The following is a 21,714-nucleotide window of genomic DNA, read 5'->3' as shown; positions in this document are numbered from 1 at the left end:
GAATCGATGCACACGACGCCTGAAATCCCCGTCATGCGTTGTCTTGTAGCTAGCGGGACGTCTTCCAGCAATTCTGGCAATGCTCTGGCGAGAAAATTGTAATAGTGCCTACCATTTAATGGCCTAGGTAGCAGATACGGCCCAAATAAGCAGTTCCCAAGAACACCGACCCACACATTAACGAAGAACCGCATTTGATGAGCGCTAGTAGCTGTGGCATGTGGGTTCTCCTGACTCCAAACATGCGAATTGTGCATGTTGAAGACTCCATCACGCCCGAACGTTCCTTCATAGTTAAACAACATAGAGGATGGAAATGTAGGATGCATTTCACACTGTTCCAGGTGCCACTGCGAAAACTGTGCTCTGGGTGGATAATCAACTGGTTCCAGGTTGTGGACACGCTGTAAATGAAATGGACGTAACAATTGCTCTGATTCGTCCCCACGTTACGTGCAATTGCACGAGTGCTGATTGAAGGATCCCGCTCCACATGCTGGAAGACAGCTTCCTCAAATTGCAGCGTTCTTACCGTGCGGCGCGTCCCTATCCAGCCGGCCGAAGTGGCCGTGCGGTTAAAGGCGCTGCAGTCTGGAACCGCAAGACCGCTACGGTCGCAGGTTCGAATCCTGCCTCGGACATGGATGTTTGTGATGTCCTTAGGTTAGTTAGGTTTAACTAGTTCTAAGTTCCAGGGGACTAATGACCTCAGAAGTTGAGTCCCATAGTGCTCAGAGCCATTTCCATTTGCGTCCCTGTCCAGGTAATCTGCTAAATGACCCGGTCTCATGCAGACGTTGGTACACAGCAGCAAAGGTCGTATGATGCGGGATACGGCTATTAGGATATTTTTATTGATAAACCCGCTGTGGAGCTCGTCCGTTGTGGTGTGCTACATAGTACGTACCAACCATATCAGTGTACTCGCTCCTGGTGTATCGCTCCATTAGTAAACAGAGACAATACACTACTACACTGGTGGACAGCAGTTGCCTACAACTGAAGAGTATAATACGCCCTCTAAAAACTGAAGATCATAATACGGCCTCTAGCAACTGAAGAGCGTAATACGGCCTCCACCCTTTTAAGTAATTCTGATAGGAAAGAATGACATTAGGGAAACATAGTTGTTTTGATGTCCCCTACAACCTCCCAGAGTTTGTCGGTTTAAATGCTTTTCACCCTGTATTGTATTCATCTCTAGGCTGATGTGACGTCCATATTACCTCGTTAGTGAACTATCACATAACTCTCAATGTTTTGAATAGATGGTAAATGTCGTAAATATATTTAAAACAATACGTTAATTATGGTTTGAGAGGAGTCCACTCCTACGGGGTTATACGAGGGTGAGTCAAATAAAATCCTTAAATTTGTAATAACAAATCGAAATTTCGCGCCGTTATTCTGTAATTTGGTAAGCTTGCATTCTTGCGCAGAATGGCCTGTAGGTGGCAGCATAGTGCAAATGCACACATACCGTCACAGTATCAGTATAAAGATGGCCGCCCCACTTGCGACTTGCACCAGGGAAGAACAGCGTTCTGTTATTCAGTGTTTGCGTAGTGAAGGTGTGAAACCTATTGAAATTCATCGACGAATGAAGATTCAGTACGGTGATGCACGTTTGTCACAGCAGCAGGTCTACGAATGGAGTAGGAAGTTCGCAAATGGTGTGACTTCAGTGGGAGATGCTCCTCGTACAGGTCAGGCACAACGAGTTGTGACTCCACAGATCATTGCAGCAGTTGAAACCATAGTGAAGGATAACGGGGGAGTGAGACTGAATGACATTGTTTCATGTTTACAGATTATTCATGGGTCAGCACACCACATTGTGCATGATGTGCTCCAGTTTCACAAAGTGTCTGCAAGATGGGTGCCACGGCAGCTGACTCCTGAAATGAGAGTACGACGTGTTGATGCTTGTGAAGAACTTCTTCGGCGCTTTGAACGAGATGGTGATGGCTTCCTTGCACGAATCCTTACTGGGGAAGAAACCTGGGTTCACTTCCACCAACCGGAAACGAAGAGAGCAAGCAAGAAATGGCGCCATCACCAAAAGTTTCGCGCGGAACCATCAGCTGGGAAGGTTATGCTGACTCTCTTTTGGGACGAATAAGGCGTCATTTTGGAGCATTACATGCCTAGAAGAACCACTGTCACCAGTGCATCATACACAGATCTCCTAAAAAATCATCTGCGGCCTGCAATCAAATCAAAGCGACATGGATTGCTGTCAGCAGGTGTCCTTTTGGAACATGACAATGCAAGGCCCCACACTGCCCGTACAACAGTTGCAACAATCACCGATCTGCATTTTGAGTGTCTTTCTCATCCACCATACTCACCAGACCTTGCCCCAAGTGATTTCCATATGTTTGGACCACTCAAAGACGCAATGGGAAGAAAGAAGGTCCGTTCTGATGAAGAGGTACGCCACACGGTGCATGAGTGTTTGCGAGGACTACCAAGAGAACTTTTTTCTAAAGGAATTTGTGCACTTTGTAAGCGCTGGACGACTTGCATGGAGCGTGGGGGAGATCATGTTGAAAAGTGATACAGCGTTATACCAATTCTGCACAATAAATAATATTTAAGGTTTTCATTTGACTCACCCTCGTATGTTTACAAAGATTACACAGATGAACGGAGATATTATTTTAGTAACTAAATTTTGTCTCTATTATCTTTGCTTGTTGCGTGTGTTATTTCCGATTTATTCCTTTTCATGTTCTAAAACTTCAACAAAATATTTGAGGTAGCATTTGTGTCTAAATTCTACATGCTCGTTTAATATTTCTTGTGGGTATTTTCGCGTGTGTATATAGATTTCCAGTACGGTGAATTCCGCAACTTTTGGTACTCTGTGTATTTTCTATTTATCAACATCGTGGTTTCGCTTTTTTAAAGGCATAAAGATGCTCGATTGGTTATTCTCGCCGTTTCTAATGTGTTCCTTATATCTGACTTTAAAATTTCTTCAATTTTGGTCAGTGTAAAAGATACCATTTTCAGATATTCTAGTGCTGGCAGAACGTCATTTTATCGAAAGGTTTTTATTTTTTCGAAAGGGCAGTCGGAAATTTGTGGTTTTCAACCTTGTCGCTAACGACTTGACATGGACGTCACATCATACTAGACTTGACTACAATGTAGTCACTTTAATATAAATGGCATTCTCATTTAAACACGGTCGCGCCAAAATTGTGTTCGCAGGTGATAAATGCCGAAACAAATTGTCGCTAATAAAGATTATTATAAGCAGCTATTCTCTAATAATAGGCCGGCCGCGGTGGCCTAGCGGTTCTAGGCGCGCAGTCCGGAACCGCGTGACCGCTACGGTCGCAGGTTCGAATCCTGCCTCGCGCATGGATGTGTGTGATGTCCTTAGGTTAGTTAGGTTTAAGTAGTTCTAAGTTCTAGGGGACTGATGACCACAGATGTTAAGTCCCATAGTGCTCAGAACCATTTTTTTCTCTAATAATAACGTCATTATCTGACATACATCACGGTGCTGGCCCTAAAAAAGGAAAAAATTTGACGTAAATAAGATTTTTAAGTCGCGTGCCACAAATTTATCAAAAGACAATTCCATTTTCTACCTTCTACATCTACATCTACATACATACTGAGCAAGCCAACGTGTGGCACATTTTGGAGGGTACCTTGAACCGCTACTAGACATTTTGCCCTGTTACTATCTCAAATAGACTGAAGGAAAAAGGACTATCTCTACACCTCCGTACAAGCACTTGTTTCCCCTACCCTTGTGATCCACCGGCCGGGGTGGCCGAGCGGTTGTAGGCGCTACAGTCTGGAACCACGCGACCGCTACGGTCGCAGGTTGGAATCCTACTCGGGTATGGATGTGTGTGATGTCCTTAGGTTAGTTAGGTTTCAGTAAGGGACTGATGACCTGAGAAGTTAAGTCCCATAGTACTCAGAGCCATTTTGAACCTTGAGATCCTTACGCGAAATTTACGGGGGCATGCTGACATGTGATGCCACCGAATTTCTTATGCTAAAACTCTTAAGGCTTTTTAAATAACACAAAAGCTAACCTTCTACACGTTTATTATTAATTTATACATATTGACAGCCTTCTGTCACAAGAGGCCTCCAAATTTCAGCATGGAAGTGTGTAACGTAACTATATCGGTGCGTGAGAGCGTGCTGTAATTGACTTTCCAATTCGAAGAGTTCCTCCGTACATGGAGTACTCTCACCGTCAGCATGACAATACCATAACACGCATGAGTCGCTGCGACGTCTGCAACAATCCGACAATTTGCGTTCGCTGTTGTCGATCATTCTCCATACATTCCCGACTTCGTCCCACCCAGTTTTCATCCGTTAATCATGAAGCGGTGAAAGCTGAGGTGAGAGTGCGGCTCCGTCAACAAAGTCAAACACTCTACAGCGACGGTATCAGCAAACTGGTCTCTCGTTGGGTGAAATGTATTCATCGCAACGATGAGTGTGTTGAAAACTAAATACGTAGACATGAACAATAAAGATAGACAATGATAATATCAAACTTCTTGACAGATTAAAACTGTGTGCCGGGGCGAGACTCGAACTGGGGCAAGTGCTCTACCATCTGACCTACCAAAGCACGACTCACGGCCCGTCCTCACAGCTTTACTTCTGTCAGTACCCCGTCTCCTACCTTCCAAACTTCACAGAAGCTCTCCTGCGAAACTTGCAGAGCTAGCACTCCTGGAAGAATGGATATTGCGGAGACATGGCTTAGCCACAGCCTGGGGTCTGTTTCCAGAATGAGATTTTCACTCTGTAGCGGAGTGACAGAATCCTGACAGATTGAAACTGTCCCGAGTTCCACTCTCGGTCCGGCACACAGGTTTAATCTTTCAGGAAGTTTCATATCAGCGCACACTCCGCTACAGAGTGAAAATCTCATTCTGGAATGATACTATCGTTTGTTCTATACGAAGAGATTTAAGGATTTTCACATAAAAATTCGGAGGCATTGCTTTTCAGCAGGCCCTTGTACACTGGCGCCGGTGGAATCATTCTGCAGTGAACTTCAAACGCCAGTTCTCTAAAAATCCACCATAGTGTCGGCGAAAAGAATGTCATTTTCCCTCCTGGGACACCCATTTAATTTCAGTAACTCATTCGCAGTAACTCATGCGACCACCTAAACTACCGATCACAAAACTAGGAGGCCTCCTCTGAATTGCTCGTGGTCTCGGGGTAGCGTTCTCGCTTCCCGAGCACGGGGTCCCGGGTTCGATTCCCGGCGGGGTCAGGGATTTTCTCTGCCTCGTGATGACTGGGTGTTGTGTGATGTCCTTAGGTTAGTTAGGTTTAAGTAGTTCTAAGTTCTAGGGGACTGATGACCATAGATGTTAAGTCCCATAGTGCTCAGAGCCATTTGAACCATTTGAATCCTCTGAATTGTTCCAATGTCTTCCTTTAATCGGACGTGGAGGGGATCGTAAGCACTTCAGCACTACTCAAGGATGGGTCCTATTAGTGCGGTCTCCTCTGTAGTGCGGTCTACTTTGTAGGCAGTCTTCTTTGTAGTGCAGTCTCCTTTGTAGTGCAGTCTCCTTTGTAGTGCGGTCTCCTTTGTAGCGCAGTCTCCTTTGTAGCGCGGTCTCCTTTGTAGTGCAGTCTCCTCTGTAGTGCAGTCTCTTCTGTAGTGTGGTCTCCTCTGTAGTGTGGTCTCCTCTGTAGTGCAGTCTCCTCTATAGTGCAGTCTCCTTTGTAGTGAAGTCTCCTCTGTAGTGCAGTCTCCTCTGTAGTGCAGTCTCCTCTGTAGTGCAGTCTCCTTTGTAGTGCAGTCTCCTTTGTAGTGCAGTCTCCTCTGTAGTGAAGTCTCCTCTGTAGTGCAGTCTCCTCTATAGTGCAGTCTCCTTTGTAGTGAAGTCTCCTCTGTAGTGCAGTCTCCTCTGTAGTGCAGTCTCCTCTGTAGTGCAGTCTCCTTTGTAGTGCAGTCTCCTTTGTAGTGCAGTCTCCTCTGTAGTGCAGTCTCCTCTGTAGTGTGGTCTCCTCTGTAGTGTGGTCTCCTCTGTAGTGTGGTCTCCTCTGTAGTGCAGTCTCCTTTGTAGTGCAGTCTCCTTTGTAGTGCAGTCTCCTTTGTAGTGCAGTCTCCTCTGTAGTGCAGTCTCCTCTGTAGTACAGTCTCCTTTGTAGTGCAGTCTCCTTTGTAGTGAAGTCTCCTCTGTAGTGAAGTCTCCTCTGTAGTGCAGTCTCCTCTATAGTGCAGTCTCCTTTGTAGTGAAGTCTCCTCTGTAGTGCAGTCTCCTCTGTAGTGCAGTCTCCTCTGTAGTGCAGTCTCCTTTGTAGTGCAGTCTCCTTTGTAGTGCAGTCTCCTCTGTAGTGTGGTCTCCTCTGTAGTGTGGTCTCCTCTGTAGTGTGGTCTCCTCTGTAGTGCAGTCTCCTTTGTAGTGCAGTCTCCTTTGTAGTGCAGTCTCCTTTGTAGTGCAGTCTCCTCTGTAGTGCAGTCTCCTCTGTAGTACAGTCTCCTTTGTAGTGCAGTCTCCTTTGTAGTGAAGTCTCCTCTGTAGTGAAGTCTCCTCTGTAGTACAGTCTCCTTTGTAGTGAAGTCTCCTCTGTAGTGCAGTCTCCTTTGTAGTGCAGTCTCCTTTGTAGTGCAGTCTCCTTTGTAGTGCAGTCTCCTTTGTAGTGCAGTCTCCTCTGTAGTGCAGTCTCCTCTGTAGTACAGTCTCCTTTGTAGTGCAGTCTCCTTTGTAGTGCAGTCTCCTCTGTAGTGAAGTCTCCTCTGTAGTGCAGTCTCCTCTATAGTGCAGTCTCCTTTGTAGTGAAGTCTCCTCTGTAGTGCAGTCTCCTCTGTAGTGCAGTCTCCTCTGTAGTGCAGTCTCCTTTGTAGTGCAGTCTCCTTTGTAGTGCAGTCTCCTCTGTAGTGAAGTCTCCTCTGTAGTGCAGTCTCCTCTATAGTGCAGTCTCCTTTGTAGTGAAGTCTCCTTTGTAGTGAAGTCTCCTCTGTAGTGAAGTCTCCTCTGTAGTACAGTCTCCTTTGTAGTGAAGTCTCCTCTGTAGTGCAGTCTCCTTTGTAGTGCAGTCTCCTTTGTAGTGCAGTCTCCTTTGTAGTGCAGTCTCCTTTGTAGTGCAGTCTCCTCTGTAGTGCAGTCTCCTCTGTAGTACAGTCTCCTTTGTAGTGCAGTCTCCTTTGTAGTGAAGTCTCCTCTGTAGTGAAGTCTCCTCTGTAGTACAGTCTCCTTTGTAGTGAAGTCTCCTCTGTAGTGCAGTCTCCTTTGTAGTGCAGTCTCCTTTGTAGTGCAGTCTCCTTTGTAGTGCAGTCTCCTTTGTAGTGCAGTCTCCTTTGTAGTGCAGTCTCCTCTGTAGTGCAGTCTCCTCTGTAGTACAGTCTCCTTTGTAGTGCAGTCTCCTTTGTAGTGAAGTCTCCTCTGTAGTGAAGTCTCCTCTGTAGTACAGTCTCCTTTGTAGTGAAGTCTCCTCTGTAGTGCAGTCTCCTTTGTAGTGCAGTCTCCTTTGTAGTGCAGTCTCCTTTGTAGTGCAGTCTCCTTTGTAGTGCAGTCTCCTTTGTAGTGCAGTCTCCTCTGTAGTGCAGTCTCCTCTGTAGTACAGTCTCCTTTGTAGTGCAGTCTCCTTTGTAGTGAAGTCTCCTCTGTAGTGAAGTCTCCTCTGTAGTACAGTCTCCTTTGTAGTGAAGTCTCCTCTGTAGTGCAGTCTCCTTTGTAGTGCAGTCTCCTTTGTAGTGCAGTCTCCTTTGTAGTGCAGTCTCCTTTGTAGTGCAGTCTCCTCTGTAGTGCAGTCTCCTCTGTAGTACAGTCTCCTTTGTAGTGCAGTCTCCTTTGTAGTGCAGTCTCCTCTGTAGTGAAGTCTCCTCTGTAGTGCAGTCTCCTCTATAGTGCAGTCTCCTTTGTAGTGAAGTCTCCTCTGTAGTGCAGTCTCCTCTGTAGTGCAGTCTCCTCTGTAGTGCAGTCTCCTTTGTAGTGCAGTCTCCTTTGTAGTGCAGTCTCCTCTGTAGTGCAGTCTCCTCTGTAGTGTGGTCTCCTCTGTAGTGTGGTCTCCTCTGTAGTGTGGTCTCCTCTGTAGTGTGGTCTCCTCTGTAGTGTGGTCTCCTCTGTAGTGCAGTCTCCTCTGTAGTACAGTCTCCTTTGTAGTGCAGTCTCCTTTGTAGTGCAGTCTCCTCTGTAGTGAAGTCTCCTCTGTAGTGCAGTCTCCTCTATAGTGCAGTCTCCTTTGTAGTGAAGTCTCCTCTGTAGTGCAGTCTCCTCTGTAGTGTGGTCTCCTCTGTAGTGTGGTCTCCTCTGTAGTGTGGTCTCCTCTGTAGTGTGGTCTCCTCTGTAGTGTGGTCTCCTCTGTAGTGCAGTCTCCTCTGTAGTACAGTCTCCTTTGTAGTGCAGTCTCCTTTGTAGTGCAGTCTCCTCTGTAGTGCAGTCTCCTCTGTAGTACAGTCTCCTTTGTAGTGCAGTCTCCTTTGTAGTGAAGTCTCCTCTGTAGTGAAGTCTCCTCTGTAGTACAGTCTCCTTTGTAGTGAAGTCTCCTCTGTAGTGCAGTCTCCTTTGTAGTGCAGTCTCCTTTGTAGTGCAGTCTCCTTTGTAGTGCAGTCTCCTTTGTAGTGCAGTCTCCTTTGTAGTGCAGTCTCCTCTGTAGTGCAGTCTCCTCTGTAGTACAGTCTCCTTTGTAGTGCAGTCTCCTTTGTAGTGCAGTCTCCTCTGTAGTGAAGTCTCCTCTGTAGTGCAGTCTCCTCTATAGTGCAGTCTCCTTTGTAGTGAAGTCTCCTCTGTAGTGCAGTCTCCTCTGTAGTGCAGTCTCCTCTGTAGTGCAGTCTCCTTTGTAGTGCAGTCTCCTTTGTAGTGCAGTCTCCTCTGTAGTGCAGTCTCCTCTGTAGTGTGGTCTCCTCTGTAGTGTGGTCTCCTCTGTAGTGTGGTCTCCTCTGTAGTACAGTCTCCTTTGTAGTGCAGTCTCCTTTGTAGTGCAGTCTCCTTTGTAGTGTGGTTCCTTTGTAGTGCGGTCTCCTTTGCAGTGTGGCCTCCTCTTTGTAGGCGGTCTTTTTTGTAGTGCAGTCTCCTTTGTAGATGAGTTACTTTTTTCTGAAAATTTTCCAATATACTTAAGTCGGCCTTTTGCCTTACCTACAACCAACTTTATGCACTCATTCCATTGCATATCGCTTTTCAACGTTATCCCCAAATATTTAACAGACAAGACTTTGTCAAGCAGCTCCCTACTGATGCAGAATTCCATCATTGTAGGATTTTATCCAAGACATCTGCATTAATTTACATTTTTCTGTATTTAAAGCAAGATTCCATCCATCACACCATATACAAATTTTGTATAGCTCATGTTGTATCCTACCACAGCCATTCAACAACGACGCCTTCCCATACATCAAAGCGTCGTAAGTAAATAGCCACAGACTGCTGGTTACATGGCCTGTCAGATCGTTGATGTTTGTAGATAATATGAATAGTTCTATCACATGTCGTTGGGGCACTGATAACAACACCCTTTTCTCTGATGGACACTAGTTGTCGGGAACAACGTACCGCGTTCCATTAAGAAGTCTTGGAGCCACTCACATATGTGGGAACCTCTTCCATATGATCGTACCTTCGTTAACAGGCTACAGCGGCGCACCATGTCAAACGATGCCCCGAAATGTAGGAATATGGAATCTGCCTATTGCCCTTCATCCATGGTTCGCAGTATATCATGTGACAAAAGGGCAAACTGAGATTTACACCAGTGATGCTTTCTAAATTCGAGCTTATTTGTCGATAGGACCTTTTCTGTCTCAATTTCATATATTTGAACTGAGAACATGTTCAAGAATTCTGCAGCAAAACGATGTTTAGGATACTGCGGGCCGTTCTCTTATCCTTCTTATACACAGAAGTCACTTGTGCTTTCTTTCAGCCTCTTGGGACTTTATGCTGGGCGAGAGATTCACGACAAATGCAGCTAAATAAGAAACCAATGCTGTAGAGCACTCTTTGTAAAACCGAACTGGCATTCCATTTGGACCTGGCGAATTACTTGTTTTCAGCTCTTTCGGTCGCTTCTTTACGCCAGGAATGCCTATTACTTTGTCAGCCATACGGTACTGTGTGTGGTCAAACAACGATATTTTTGTACTGCCCTCCTAAGTGAATGAATTCTTACGGTATCTTAAACGCAAAATTTAAAACTTCATCTTTCTTTTTGCTGTCTTCTATTACCACAAGAGACTAGTCGACCAGTGATTGGATGGAAGCCTTCGACCCGCTTAGGGATTTTACGTAGGGCCAGTATTTCCTCGAGTTCTCGGAAAGACCTTTTTCTAAGATATGACGTTGGTAGTTGTTGCACGCTTCGCGCATAGATCTTTTTACGGACGCACGAATTTCTGCTAACTTCTGTTTGTCGTCTTATTCGCATTGTTTTTTAAACTGAGAGTGCAACAGTCTCTGCTTCCTCAACATTTACCAGGTTTTATTATTAAACCACGGTGACTCTTTTCTGTTCTTAATCCACATACTCGGGAAGTAGTTCTCCAGATTGCAGATTATTGTCAGTTTAAGCTTTACCCATAATTTTTCTGCATCCATCGGACTGGAACTAAATGATATTAATTCGTTGTCTAAGTGGGATGCTAACTATTGCATATCTGCTCTTTCTAGCGAAAATATCTTGGTTGTAAGTCGATCTCAATTATTTATTTTACACGACCGGGTGATTTCGACGAAGTGCCAGTTTCAAGTACTCACACGTGTGTAAACGTAATTTTACACGGTTACCCTGTGTGGATGTACACAATGTACATGTTTCACTTACACTGTATACATTCACACAGGGCGACTGTGTAAAATTGAGAGGATATGAGTAAGCACTTGAAAACGACACGTGGCCGCAATCATGCGATACTGTGAAATAAAGTATTGTGATCGTCTTACACCTAAGCTGGAAAATGGAAATTCGTATTTGGCGGTACATTTTTGAAATACTTACTGACTAATCCATAATCTATCGTCAAAGTACGGTACTTCTCCCCAAACACTGCTGCACCCAACTACCCTCAAATTTGGCAGCCTATTTTACTGTCTACCTCACGTTTCATGCCCCTACACCTTTCACACTGCTCGCTAAGCCAAATCAAGTTCTTTATGATCTCTGTGTATTCATTTCAAATTTCGCCCGTTTCTAAGTGATAAGCTCAATAATAATAATAAATTGTACTTGTCTCGTTTTGTTTTAACATTGTAACATTATATGTGTAGATTACTTTTGGGCACGCATACGAATTTTAGAAATTATCTATTCGTATCGTGCTGTAGTTCGGTGGCTAAATGGATAACATCAGACTGGAAAAATACATCGTCCGTCCAAAAGGTTTCGCGACTGATTTTATTCCTGGCATATTGACGACGTCAGCGCAGTGATTAAGATGGCAACCTAAACTGACGACTGTGAACACCAGATGTGTATTCGACCAGTCAGTTGTGGTTCCAAAAATGGTTCAAATGGCTCTGAGCACTATGCGACTTAACTTCTGAGGTCATCAGTCACCTAGGACTTAGAGCTAATTAAACCTAACTAACCTAAGGACATCACACACATCCATGCCCGAGGCAGGATTCGAACCTGCGACCTTAGCGATCGCGCGGTTCCAGACTGAGGCGCCTAGAACCGCGCTCGGCCACCAAGGCCAGCCAGTCAGTTGTGAATAGGCAGTGTTAAATAGTGTGCGTGGGACCATAGTGCCTCAAAGTTGTTGTCTCAGTAATCGCAATGGAGCAACGAACTGGACATAACTAAATCACGTGTTCAAGACATTCTCCAGAATGTTTCGAAGAAGGCAAACGTGTGTGAAAAATTTGTCACGCAAAACCTTGACTCAGAAACAAAAAACAACGACGCGTGGACGCCGGCCGCGAATTGATCGAAATAAAAATCGCGGACAACAGTTTTCGGAAAAAAAATCATCATGGATGACGAGACTTAGTGTTATCAACACGAACCTACCATAAAACGACAATGTGCAGAATGGGTCTCCAATGTTTTCCATGACCAAAGAAGGTGCAAATGTAGCACGCGAGTTAAACCATATCCCAAAGAAATGCTTTTCTCACAGTCTCATATGGCTGTATAAGCGTTCTGAGCTTTGTAGGTAGGTGTGGTTGTGCAGGTAGGTGTGGGTATGTGTGGAGAAGGTTGGGGAGGGCTGCGTGACTATGTAGAACACCTGAAGCATTAAAATCAGTATCTTAACTTTTCACTACTGTTATTAAATCGTTCTCGAAATTTTATGGCATGACGAGGTATATAATTCTCCGTCAGTCACATTTTACTTTATCCACTGGACATATCGATGGTTAACAATCATCAGATGGAAACCATATTTCGTATAGGTGTTGTTAGTGGCGAGAGTCGGTGATTTCTTGCGGTAGCGGGAAAGGTGGGCGCATTGTCTCTGTCTTTACAGGAGTGTGTCTTACGAACTGAACACTTTTCTTTGCAGTGAGCCTACGTTATTTATTCGTATGTCCTCTCAAAATTCCGTTTATTCATCTGTCCTTTGATTCATTCGTTGGCTCGCCTAGTCCCACGGAATAGAATACGTGAAAGAGATTACAATAAATAAATAATAAACTTTTTTCATATCAGGTGTCACAGTCACAAATTTATTAAAATGCAGTTCCGATTTCCACCTTACCTGTCTTACAATAACTGCCCTTTTATATCACATGATCAGTGTAAGCCATCTGCAATTTCCAATTGCAACTCCTATCGCCGTAGCTTTGTACCATTTCCTCATGGGAGGTGTATACAAATGTGCGTAGACTCTAGCAAGAACACAGTTCCATAATCGTCAGCGATGAAAAATGAACTCCGTTTTCGCTCGAGTCTTCTACGGCATCTCTTACATGCTTAAAGAACAGAAGCACACTTCTAGGCATCGCGTAATATCACGACGATAGAGCTATCAACTACTATCAAACAAAGCTTTAATTTGAGCGATAAATACGGTAAATATCTGAGGATGTACAAAAATTGGTTCAAATGGCTCTAAGCACTATGGGACGTAACATCTGAGATCATCAGTCCCCTAGATTTACAACTACTTAAACCCAACTAACCTAAGTACATCAAACACATCCATGCCCGAGGCAGGATTCGAACCTGTGACCGTAGCAGCAGCAGGGTTCCGGACTGAAGCGCCTAGAACCGCTCGGTCACAGCGGCCGGCTGAGGATGTACATTTCGAGCACAGCTTTGTACGGTACCGAAGCACGGACTGTGGGAAAACTGGAACAGGAGAGAATCGAAGCACTTGAGATGTGATGCTGCAGAAGAATGTAGAAAGTAAGGTTGACTGATAAGGTAAGGAATGACGAGGTTGTCCGTTGAATCGGCGACAGAAGGAATCTGTGGAAAACGCCGACAAGGAGAGGGGATAGACGTAAAAACTGTACATGAAGACAGATCGGAATGTATCAAACAAATAGCTGAGGACGTAGGTTGCAAGTGCCACTCTGAGATGGAGAGGTTGGCACACGAGAGGAATTCGTGGTGGACCACATCAAACGAGTCAGAAGACTGGTGACTCAAAAGAGAAAAAAAAAAAGAAAAGGGAGGAAAAAGCTACTGGATGTTCACAGTGTTGCGACAGGTGACGTTTCATCCTCCACCAGATACTTGACCTTTGGTGCGTACGTTTAAACGCCTGAAAGTAATCATCCTGCGACAATCGTCGGAAGTATGCAGGCCGAAGGAGGGAGCGTTATGGTCTGGGGAACGTTCTCGTGGCATTTTGTGGGTAAACTCGACATCTGGAAGGCACGTCGAATCAACAAATGTGTGCGTCCATCCTTGGAGACCATATCCTCCTCTACAAGGAGTACCTCTAAATCACGGGGATGCGGGTTCGATTCCCGGCCGGGTTGGGGATTTTCTCTGCCCAGGGACTGGGGTTTGTGTTGTCCTCATTATTCCATCATCATTCGTGAAAGTGGCTAGATTGGACTGTGTACAAGTTGGGAATTTGGATGGGCGCGGTCTAAGGCGTTGTAGTCATGGACTGTGCTGCCGGTCCCGGCGGAGGTCCGAGTCCTCCCTCGGGCATGGGTGTGTGTGTTTATCATTAGGATAATTTAGGTTACGTAGTGTGTAAGCTTAGGAACTCATGACCTTAGCAGTTAAGTCCCATAAGATTTCACACACATTTGAACATTTTGTATGGGTGCTGATGACCGCGCAGTCGAACGCCCCAGCCGGCCGCGGTGGTCTAGCGGTTCTAGGCGCTCAGTCCGGATCCGCGCGACTACTACGGTCGCAGGTTCGAATCCTGTCTCGGGCATGGATGTGTGTGATGTCCTTAGGTTAGTTAGGTTTAAGTAGTTCTAAGTTCTAGGGGACTGATGACCATAGATGTTAAGTCCCATAGTGCTCAGAGCCATTTGAACCATTTTTTTGAACGCCCCACAAACCGCACTATCAATTGTGGAAAGGGGCCAAAAATGAGTGGCTGTCAGTTACACGCGAACACATATAACTTTATTTAGTTGCCCAAACATTACAGCGCAAATTTCCGAGCTTAACCATCTACTGAATATGTTACACAATCTTATGGCTTAAGGGCACAACTTCTTCAATTTTTAAAACGGCTGAAGGCCCATGATTTAACACAGCTATAATAAATTTTCAAAAGGCAGAAAGCGCAAGGTTTTATCCTTAAATGCAATTTCAAATGAGGCTCAAGGCCCAAACAATGTAAGACTTGGCAAGTAAGTAATTTTAATTTTAAAACGGCTGAAGGCCCATGATTTAGAAACACAACTACAATAAATTTTCAAAGGCAGAAGGCCCAAAGCTTTATCCTTAAATAATTTTTAAAAATAGATGCTGAAGGCCCAAACAATCTAAGACTTAACGATAAGGAAATTTATTCTTAAAACGGCTGAAGGCCCATGATTCAAAACACAACTACAATAAATTTTTACCAGGCAGAAAGCCCAAGGCTTTACCCTTCAATATTTTTTTTAAATGAGTCTGAAGGCCCAAACAGTGCAAAATTTAACAGGTAAGGAATTTAAATTTTAAGACGGCTGAAGGCCTATGATTGAAAAACACTACTACAATAAATTTTCAAAAGGCAGAAGGCCCAAAGCTTTATCCAGAAAAAAAATTTTTAAATGAGGCTGAAGGCCCAATCAATCTAAGACTTAACAAGTAAGGAATTTTCATTTTAAGACAGCTGAAGGCCCATGATTGGAAGACACAACTACAATAAATTTTCAAAAGGCAGAAGGCCCAAAGCTTTATCCAAAAATATTTTAAAAGAGGCTGAAGGCCTAAACAATGCAAGACTTCACATATAAGAAACTTTCAGTTTAAAACGGCTGAAGAACCATTATTTAAAAGCCAACTAAAAGCATACAAATTCAAACCATCGGCTATGAGCCATGAAAATACACAGTCAAACACCAATAAGAAAAGGCAGTACAGCCAGCGGCGCTCAGAAGTTTCCGGGGGTCGGTCTGCACTTGAAATATTAACGTTCGCTTAGGGGAGACATGTAGTAGGCCCAACTGTATCCGATCCACCGGCAACCCAACCAAGAGACAGCCCCCGAGAAGAAGACTTGGTTTCCACCCGACCAGTACACAAGGAACTCCAAAGACAAAGCGTAAAAGACGTAGCCTCCCACAACCATGTACACATAAGCTGTCAAAACTACACACACGTGTTGGATAGCGACAACACGGTGAGGAAAGGACACTGCCTTAATTTTGCTAGGGCAGGTAACCGGAACGCTAACGGCCAAAAGGCAAAAAATTCCGCCGGTGCACTTGGACTTCAAATAACCAAAATACATTTAAACTCCACCGGATGATGGCCAAACTTTCGCCAACTCGAACACTCGCTGTTGCTCTAGGGGAATACCCCCAACAGCCAACCATGAAAACCCACGGCACAATATGAACACACTGGCTTCGGTAATTAAATCACCACCCAACTTTGATGTCCTGGGTCGGTGAGCCACGAAACCTGTAGCAATCGGAACAGCTCCCATACACTCCGACACTGCGTAGAGACCGCCAGCGGGCCCGGCCCACTGCGCCGCGCGGAGATTTCCTGGCTGATCCACACCAACCGACCGACTACTGCACACTGGCTAGCTGGCAACTATAGGCACCAGACCAAAGATAGTACAAGGTGCAAATATCGATACACACCACTGCTGCCACACGTAGAAAGAGGAAGAACCACGGCATAACCGCAATAACCGCGGGAAACCATACGCAGAGTAACAGTCAAGGTTTAAACGTACACATAAGCCGGGGCCAGCACGGCTCACACAACAACAACATCTACATGCAGTTTGTTGCTCCTTGGCACGTTGACATCTACCAGCAGGACAGTAAAACGTGTCAGCCAGCTCGCAGTGTACATGCATCTACATCTACATCTACATCCATACTCCGCAAGCCACCTGACGGTGTGTGGCGGAGGGTACTTTGAGTACCTCTATCGGTTCTCCCTTCTATTCCAGTCTCGTATTGTTCGCGGAAAGAAAGATTTTCGGTATGCCTCTGTGTGGGCTCTAATCTCTCTGATTTTACGCTCATGGTCTCTTCGCGAGGTATACGTAGGAGAGAGCAATATACTGCTTGACTCCTCGGTGAAGGTATGTTCTCGAAACTTCAACAAAAGCCCGTACCGAGCTACTGAGCGTCTCTCCTGCGGAGTCTTCCACTGGAGTTTATCTATCATCTCCGTAACGCTTTCGCGATTACTAAATGATCCTGTAACGAAGCGCGCTGCTCTCCGTTGGATCTCCTCTATCTCTTCTATCAACCGTATCTGGTACGGATCCCACACTGGTGAGCAATATTCAAGCAGTGGGCAAAGAAGTCTACTGTAACCTACTTCCTTTGTTTTCGGATTGCATTTCCTTAGGATTCTTCCAATGAATCTCAGTCTGGCATCTGCTTTACCGACGATCAACTTTATGTGATCATTCCATTTTAAATCACTCTTAATGCCTACTCCCAGATAATTTATGGGCTTAACTGCTTCCAGTTGTTGACCTGCTATATTGTAGCTAAATGATAAAGGACCTGTTTCGAAGAGCACCAGGTTAAGTTTACCGATTCCCCTAACCACGAGACTCCCCGGATTACCTGTTCGCGCCGCAGATCCTCGACCGAGAAACCTGGTCACAGCACTGGAATTGGTAAGGCTCCTCGTCGCTGTCGCACATTCCAGAACCTCACTTACGTCCTTGCACGCCTCGCGCCTCCGAACAGCAAAAGGTGGCTAATCAGGCTTTTGAGAGATATTCACACTTATGTGAGTGACCAGAGTGTAACAGTGGAGTTACAAAATGCACTTATCTTTGAAACCTTCCCCTCTCCTCTATACCTCTTTTGTTAATGATAACATTCCCTTTTACAATAAACTATGAAACCTTTCATTAGGAAATGAAATCTTCCCTTTGAAATTTATTCTCTTTCTCTATCTTCGCATACAAATTTAATTGCAGCTTATTAAAAGTGATTTTTTTGATTATTTCGAAGAAACGTTGGATGTGTCGCCGGCGTAGCCCTCAGTCGTTATGTGCAATAACCCAAAACTGTTCCTTACCTTTTTTACTGTTACTGAATCGCCATCTGACTGCTACATCGAACTGCGTCATGAATATACTTACTCGGTTTTACTATACTCTATTAGCTGCTGGTGGCTTTCATAATAAGTGGCTGTATTTATTACCAAAGCTGACATTCTTTAATACCAAAGTTGACGTTATTCTTTAATTAATTTGACTGAAGTTACGTAATTCATAGCTAAACTTTTTCTTGGCAACAATAAAATTTTGCAAAGTTTTACGTTTATGGTTTTTGGGATGGATTATGATCAGTAATGCAATATCGCTGGCAAAAGTTAATTATATTCTGAATGAAATGATTTTACAAACGTTCAAATGGGACTTACTTCTTACAATAATCTTACAACTAGCATTGCGCGAAACGTACCTTCAGTAGTCTTGAGTTTCGCAAAGAAAATAATTCAAGAATATTAGTTCCTCTTATAATACTAGGTAGCAGATGTCTCTGTACATCCGTTTATAATCTCTTGTAAATCATAGCTGGTGGCTGGCAGACACACCGCTCCTCTCAACCTCTCGCTTCAGACCTGCTACCGACTCGCTTCACATCTCGCTTACTACTGACTCCTACGAACGCTAAAGTGCGGTCTCTCCCGCCAACAACGCTTTCTGGTGCAGACAATCCCTGCTACCATTACCAAATGTATCAATGCGCGGTCTTTCCCGCTCTTTTCTTAAAATGTATCCATACGCGGTCTCTCCCGCACTTTTTAAAATTATATCAATTTGCGGTCTCTCTTGTCAACAATACTTTGGTGCACACATTCCCTGCTACCACAGTTATTTCCAACATGAAAAATATTAATTATTCGAACTATCAGTTTAATAAGTCACGACTGCAAAATACTAACACGACTTCTTTACAGACGAATGGAAAAATTAGTAGAAGCCGACCTCGGGGAAATTCAGTTTGGATTCCGTAGAAATATTGGAACACGTGAGGCAATACTGACCCTACGACTTATCTTAGAAGCTAGATTAAGGAAAGGCAAACCTACGTTTCTAGCATTTGTAGACTTAGAGAAAGCTTTTGAGAATGTTGACTGGAATACTCTATTTCAGATTCTGAAGGTGGCAGGGGGTAAAATACAGGGAAGGAAAGGCTATTTACAATTTGTACAGAAACCAGATGGCAGTTATAAGAGTTGAGGAGCAAGAAAGGGAAGCAGTGGTTGGGAAGGGAGTGAGACCGGGTTGTAGCCTTTCCCCCATGTTATTCAATCTGTATATTGAGCAAGCAGTGATGCAGACAAAAGAAAAATTCGGAGTAGGTATTAAAATCCACGGAGAAGAAATAAAAACTTTGAGGTTCGCCGATGACATTGTAATTCTGTCAGAGACAGCAAAGGACTTGGAAGAGCAGTTGAACGGAATGGATAGCATCTTGAAAGGAGGATGTAAGATGAACATCAACAAAAGCAAAACGAGGATAATGGAATGTAGTCGAATTAAGTCGGGAGATGCTGAGGGTATTAGATTAGGAAATGAGACACTTAAAGTAGTAAAGGAGTTTTGCTATTTGGGGAGCAAAATAACTGATGATGGTCGAAGTAGAGAGGATATAAAATGTAGACTGGCAAAGGCAAGGAAAGAGTTTCTGAAGCAGAGAAATTTGTTAACATCGGGTATAGATTTAAGTGTCAGGAAGTCATTTCTGAAAGTATTTGTATGGAGTGTAGCCATGTATGGAAGTGAAACGTGGACGATAAATAGTTTGGAAAGGAAGAGAATAGAAGCTTTCGAAATGTGGTGCTACAGAAGAATGCTGAAGATTAGATGGGTAGATCACGTAACTAATGAGGAGGTATTGAATAGGATTGGGGAGAGGAGAAGTTTGTGGCACAACTTGACTAGAAGAAGGGATCGATTGGTAGGACATGTTCTGAGGCATCATGGGATCACCAGTTTAGCTTTGGAGGGCTGCGTGGAGGGTAAAAATCGTAGAGGGAGACCAAGAGATGAATACACCAAGCAGGTTCAGAAGGATGTAGGTTGCAGTAGGTACTGGGAGATGAAGAAGCTTGCACAGGATAGAGTAGCATGGAGAGCTGCATCAAACCAGTCTCAGGACTGAAGACCACAACAACAACAACAAATATTAATTATTCCTAGTTAATCCTATTAATACAATATAAACATCTTTCATAAATTGTGGTTTGACAATAGACAATAGAAATATACACGTCTTACATCTGTAAGAAATAAATGTCAATAAAACGTGTTCATCGTTGCTGTTGCGGGTCGAGTCGCCGCTCGCCACTACGGAGAACCCGGTTGCAGGTGCGGATGCTGCCGCTGCGCTCCCGGAAGTCCTCGCGAGACGGCGGCGCCGGCGGCGACCAAGAGGAAGAGGGAGACGCGGAGGACCTGGAGGCGGCGGAGCGCTACACGGACGGCGAGCTGGCCGCGTACTGCGTGCTGGGCGGCGCCTGCGCCGTGGCCGCCGTGGGCGCGCTGCTGCTCGCCTCGGCGCGCTACCTGCGCGGCCTGGCCGCCTGCCTGCTGGGCGGCGGCGGCGGGGGCGGCGCCGGCGCCGGGGGCGGCCACGGCGGCGGCGAGGCGCTGCTGCAGTCCTTCTTGTCGGCACCGTGGCGCCTGCGGCACCACCGCATGGCCGACGCCGCCGGCGCCGCCCCCGGGGCGCCGTCCGTCATCTACTCGGGCTCGTTCGCCGGCAGCGGCGCCGACGCCACCGCCTCCTGGACGTCTGGCCTCCAACCACAGCAGCAGCAGCAGCAGCAGTCGCCGTCCACCCCCGCGGCCAGCAGGCTTCGCCTCTTCAGCTGCCGTTCCACCAGCCTGCTACTGCCCCCTCGCAGGATTGGTCTTCCGACCAAAGACCTGTTGCAGCCCCTCAGTACTCCTGCCGGACACGAGAACCCTGCCTACCGCGAATGAAGTATATTGTGGCCCTGCGGGAAATCCTTTAAGACATGTATTTTCTGCGACAAGTATTTTTGTAACAGGGCTTCGGTAATACTGTTGCGAGTCGTTGTTGCGATGCATCGTTCTTATTCAAGTGACGTCTGTGGAATGTGTACAAAACATGACCCATCATATAACAAAAATTTATTACGCAAAAGATCATTTAAAATTACAATGTTTACATAAACGGTTTCAGCACTTCGTTGCCACATTCATATGTGACTAATCCGCTAAAACATTTGTTATGGCATATGACAATTGAGGGCAGTGGCTACACCGGTTCCCGTCAGATTACCGAAGTTTAGCGCTGTCGTGTGTGATCATCCGGGCCGCCATGCGCTGTTGCCATTTTTCGGGGTGCACTCAGCCTCGTGATGCCAACTGAGGAGCTACTCGACCGAATAGTAGCGGCTCCGGTCACAGAAAACCGTCATAAGGACCGGGAGAGCGGTGTGCTGACCACACGCCCCTCCTATCCGCATCCTCAGCTGAGGATGATACGGCGGTCGGATGGTCCCGATGGGCCACTTGTGGCCTGAAGACGGAGTGCATCTTCTTTCATATGACAATTGCACGCAAGCATTCTGAAAATCATGAATACAGTTCTTTAACATGCGACGATATGATGTATTTATTGGCGTATTTTATAGGCGTAAATTGTGAAATCTGCTCAGTTACAAAAATTATTTATTTCTAAAAAGGAAAGCACCACCTGGTGTTATTATATTTGCGCCATCTTGAGGTGCACCTGCAAATTTTAAAAGGATAATAGCACCTGGCCACATGTAGCATACGAAAATGTAACCAGAACAGATAGGAATTCGTTAGAGAAACTCCCGTACGTTTCTTAAAATGTTAGTCCATAAGATAACGCATAACTGAGTTTAATGTATGTTAAAATAGTGCGTCTGAGGTACATGGGATAAGCAGGATATCCTCTTCTACCCCAGTCCCGCCAGATCAATTATGTTTACGGCCCGACATCCCAAATTCCCAACGGTCCGGGCTTAAAGGCGTGCCACATATGTATCCGCATGAAGATATGGGTATATAGACTGTACACCTGTAGTAATGTGTGAAAACACAGTGTAAGCCCCCTAAGTGAAGTTTTCGACTCACCAGTGCTTGATACAGGTCTGGTGGGCGGGTACGCTGCATCAGTTTATGGCCTCGCA

At 45.2% G+C, this 21,714-nt stretch overlaps 1 protein-coding gene across 1 annotated transcript in view; it reads left to right on the top strand.

Moving 5' to 3' along the window:
• The window catches only part of LOC124620225, a 79,989-nt gene extending 59,477 nt beyond the window's left edge, over positions 1-20,512 (top strand). Inside the window, exon 6 of the mRNA XM_047146893.1 lies at positions 19,895-20,512. Within this exon, the coding sequence (XP_047002849.1) occupies positions 19,895-20,512 (618 nt within the window). The remainder of the gene's footprint in view (positions 1-19,894) is intronic.
• Positions 20,513-21,714: the final 1,202 nt, after the last annotated feature.

Source organism: Schistocerca americana, chromosome 6, assembly GCF_021461395.2.
Source record: "Schistocerca americana isolate TAMUIC-IGC-003095 chromosome 6, iqSchAmer2.1, whole genome shotgun sequence".
NCBI lineage: Eukaryota > Metazoa > Arthropoda > Insecta > Orthoptera > Acrididae > Schistocerca > Schistocerca americana.
The sequence above is the reverse complement of the archived record's forward strand: the minus strand, read 5'-3'. Positions and strand labels throughout refer to the sequence as shown.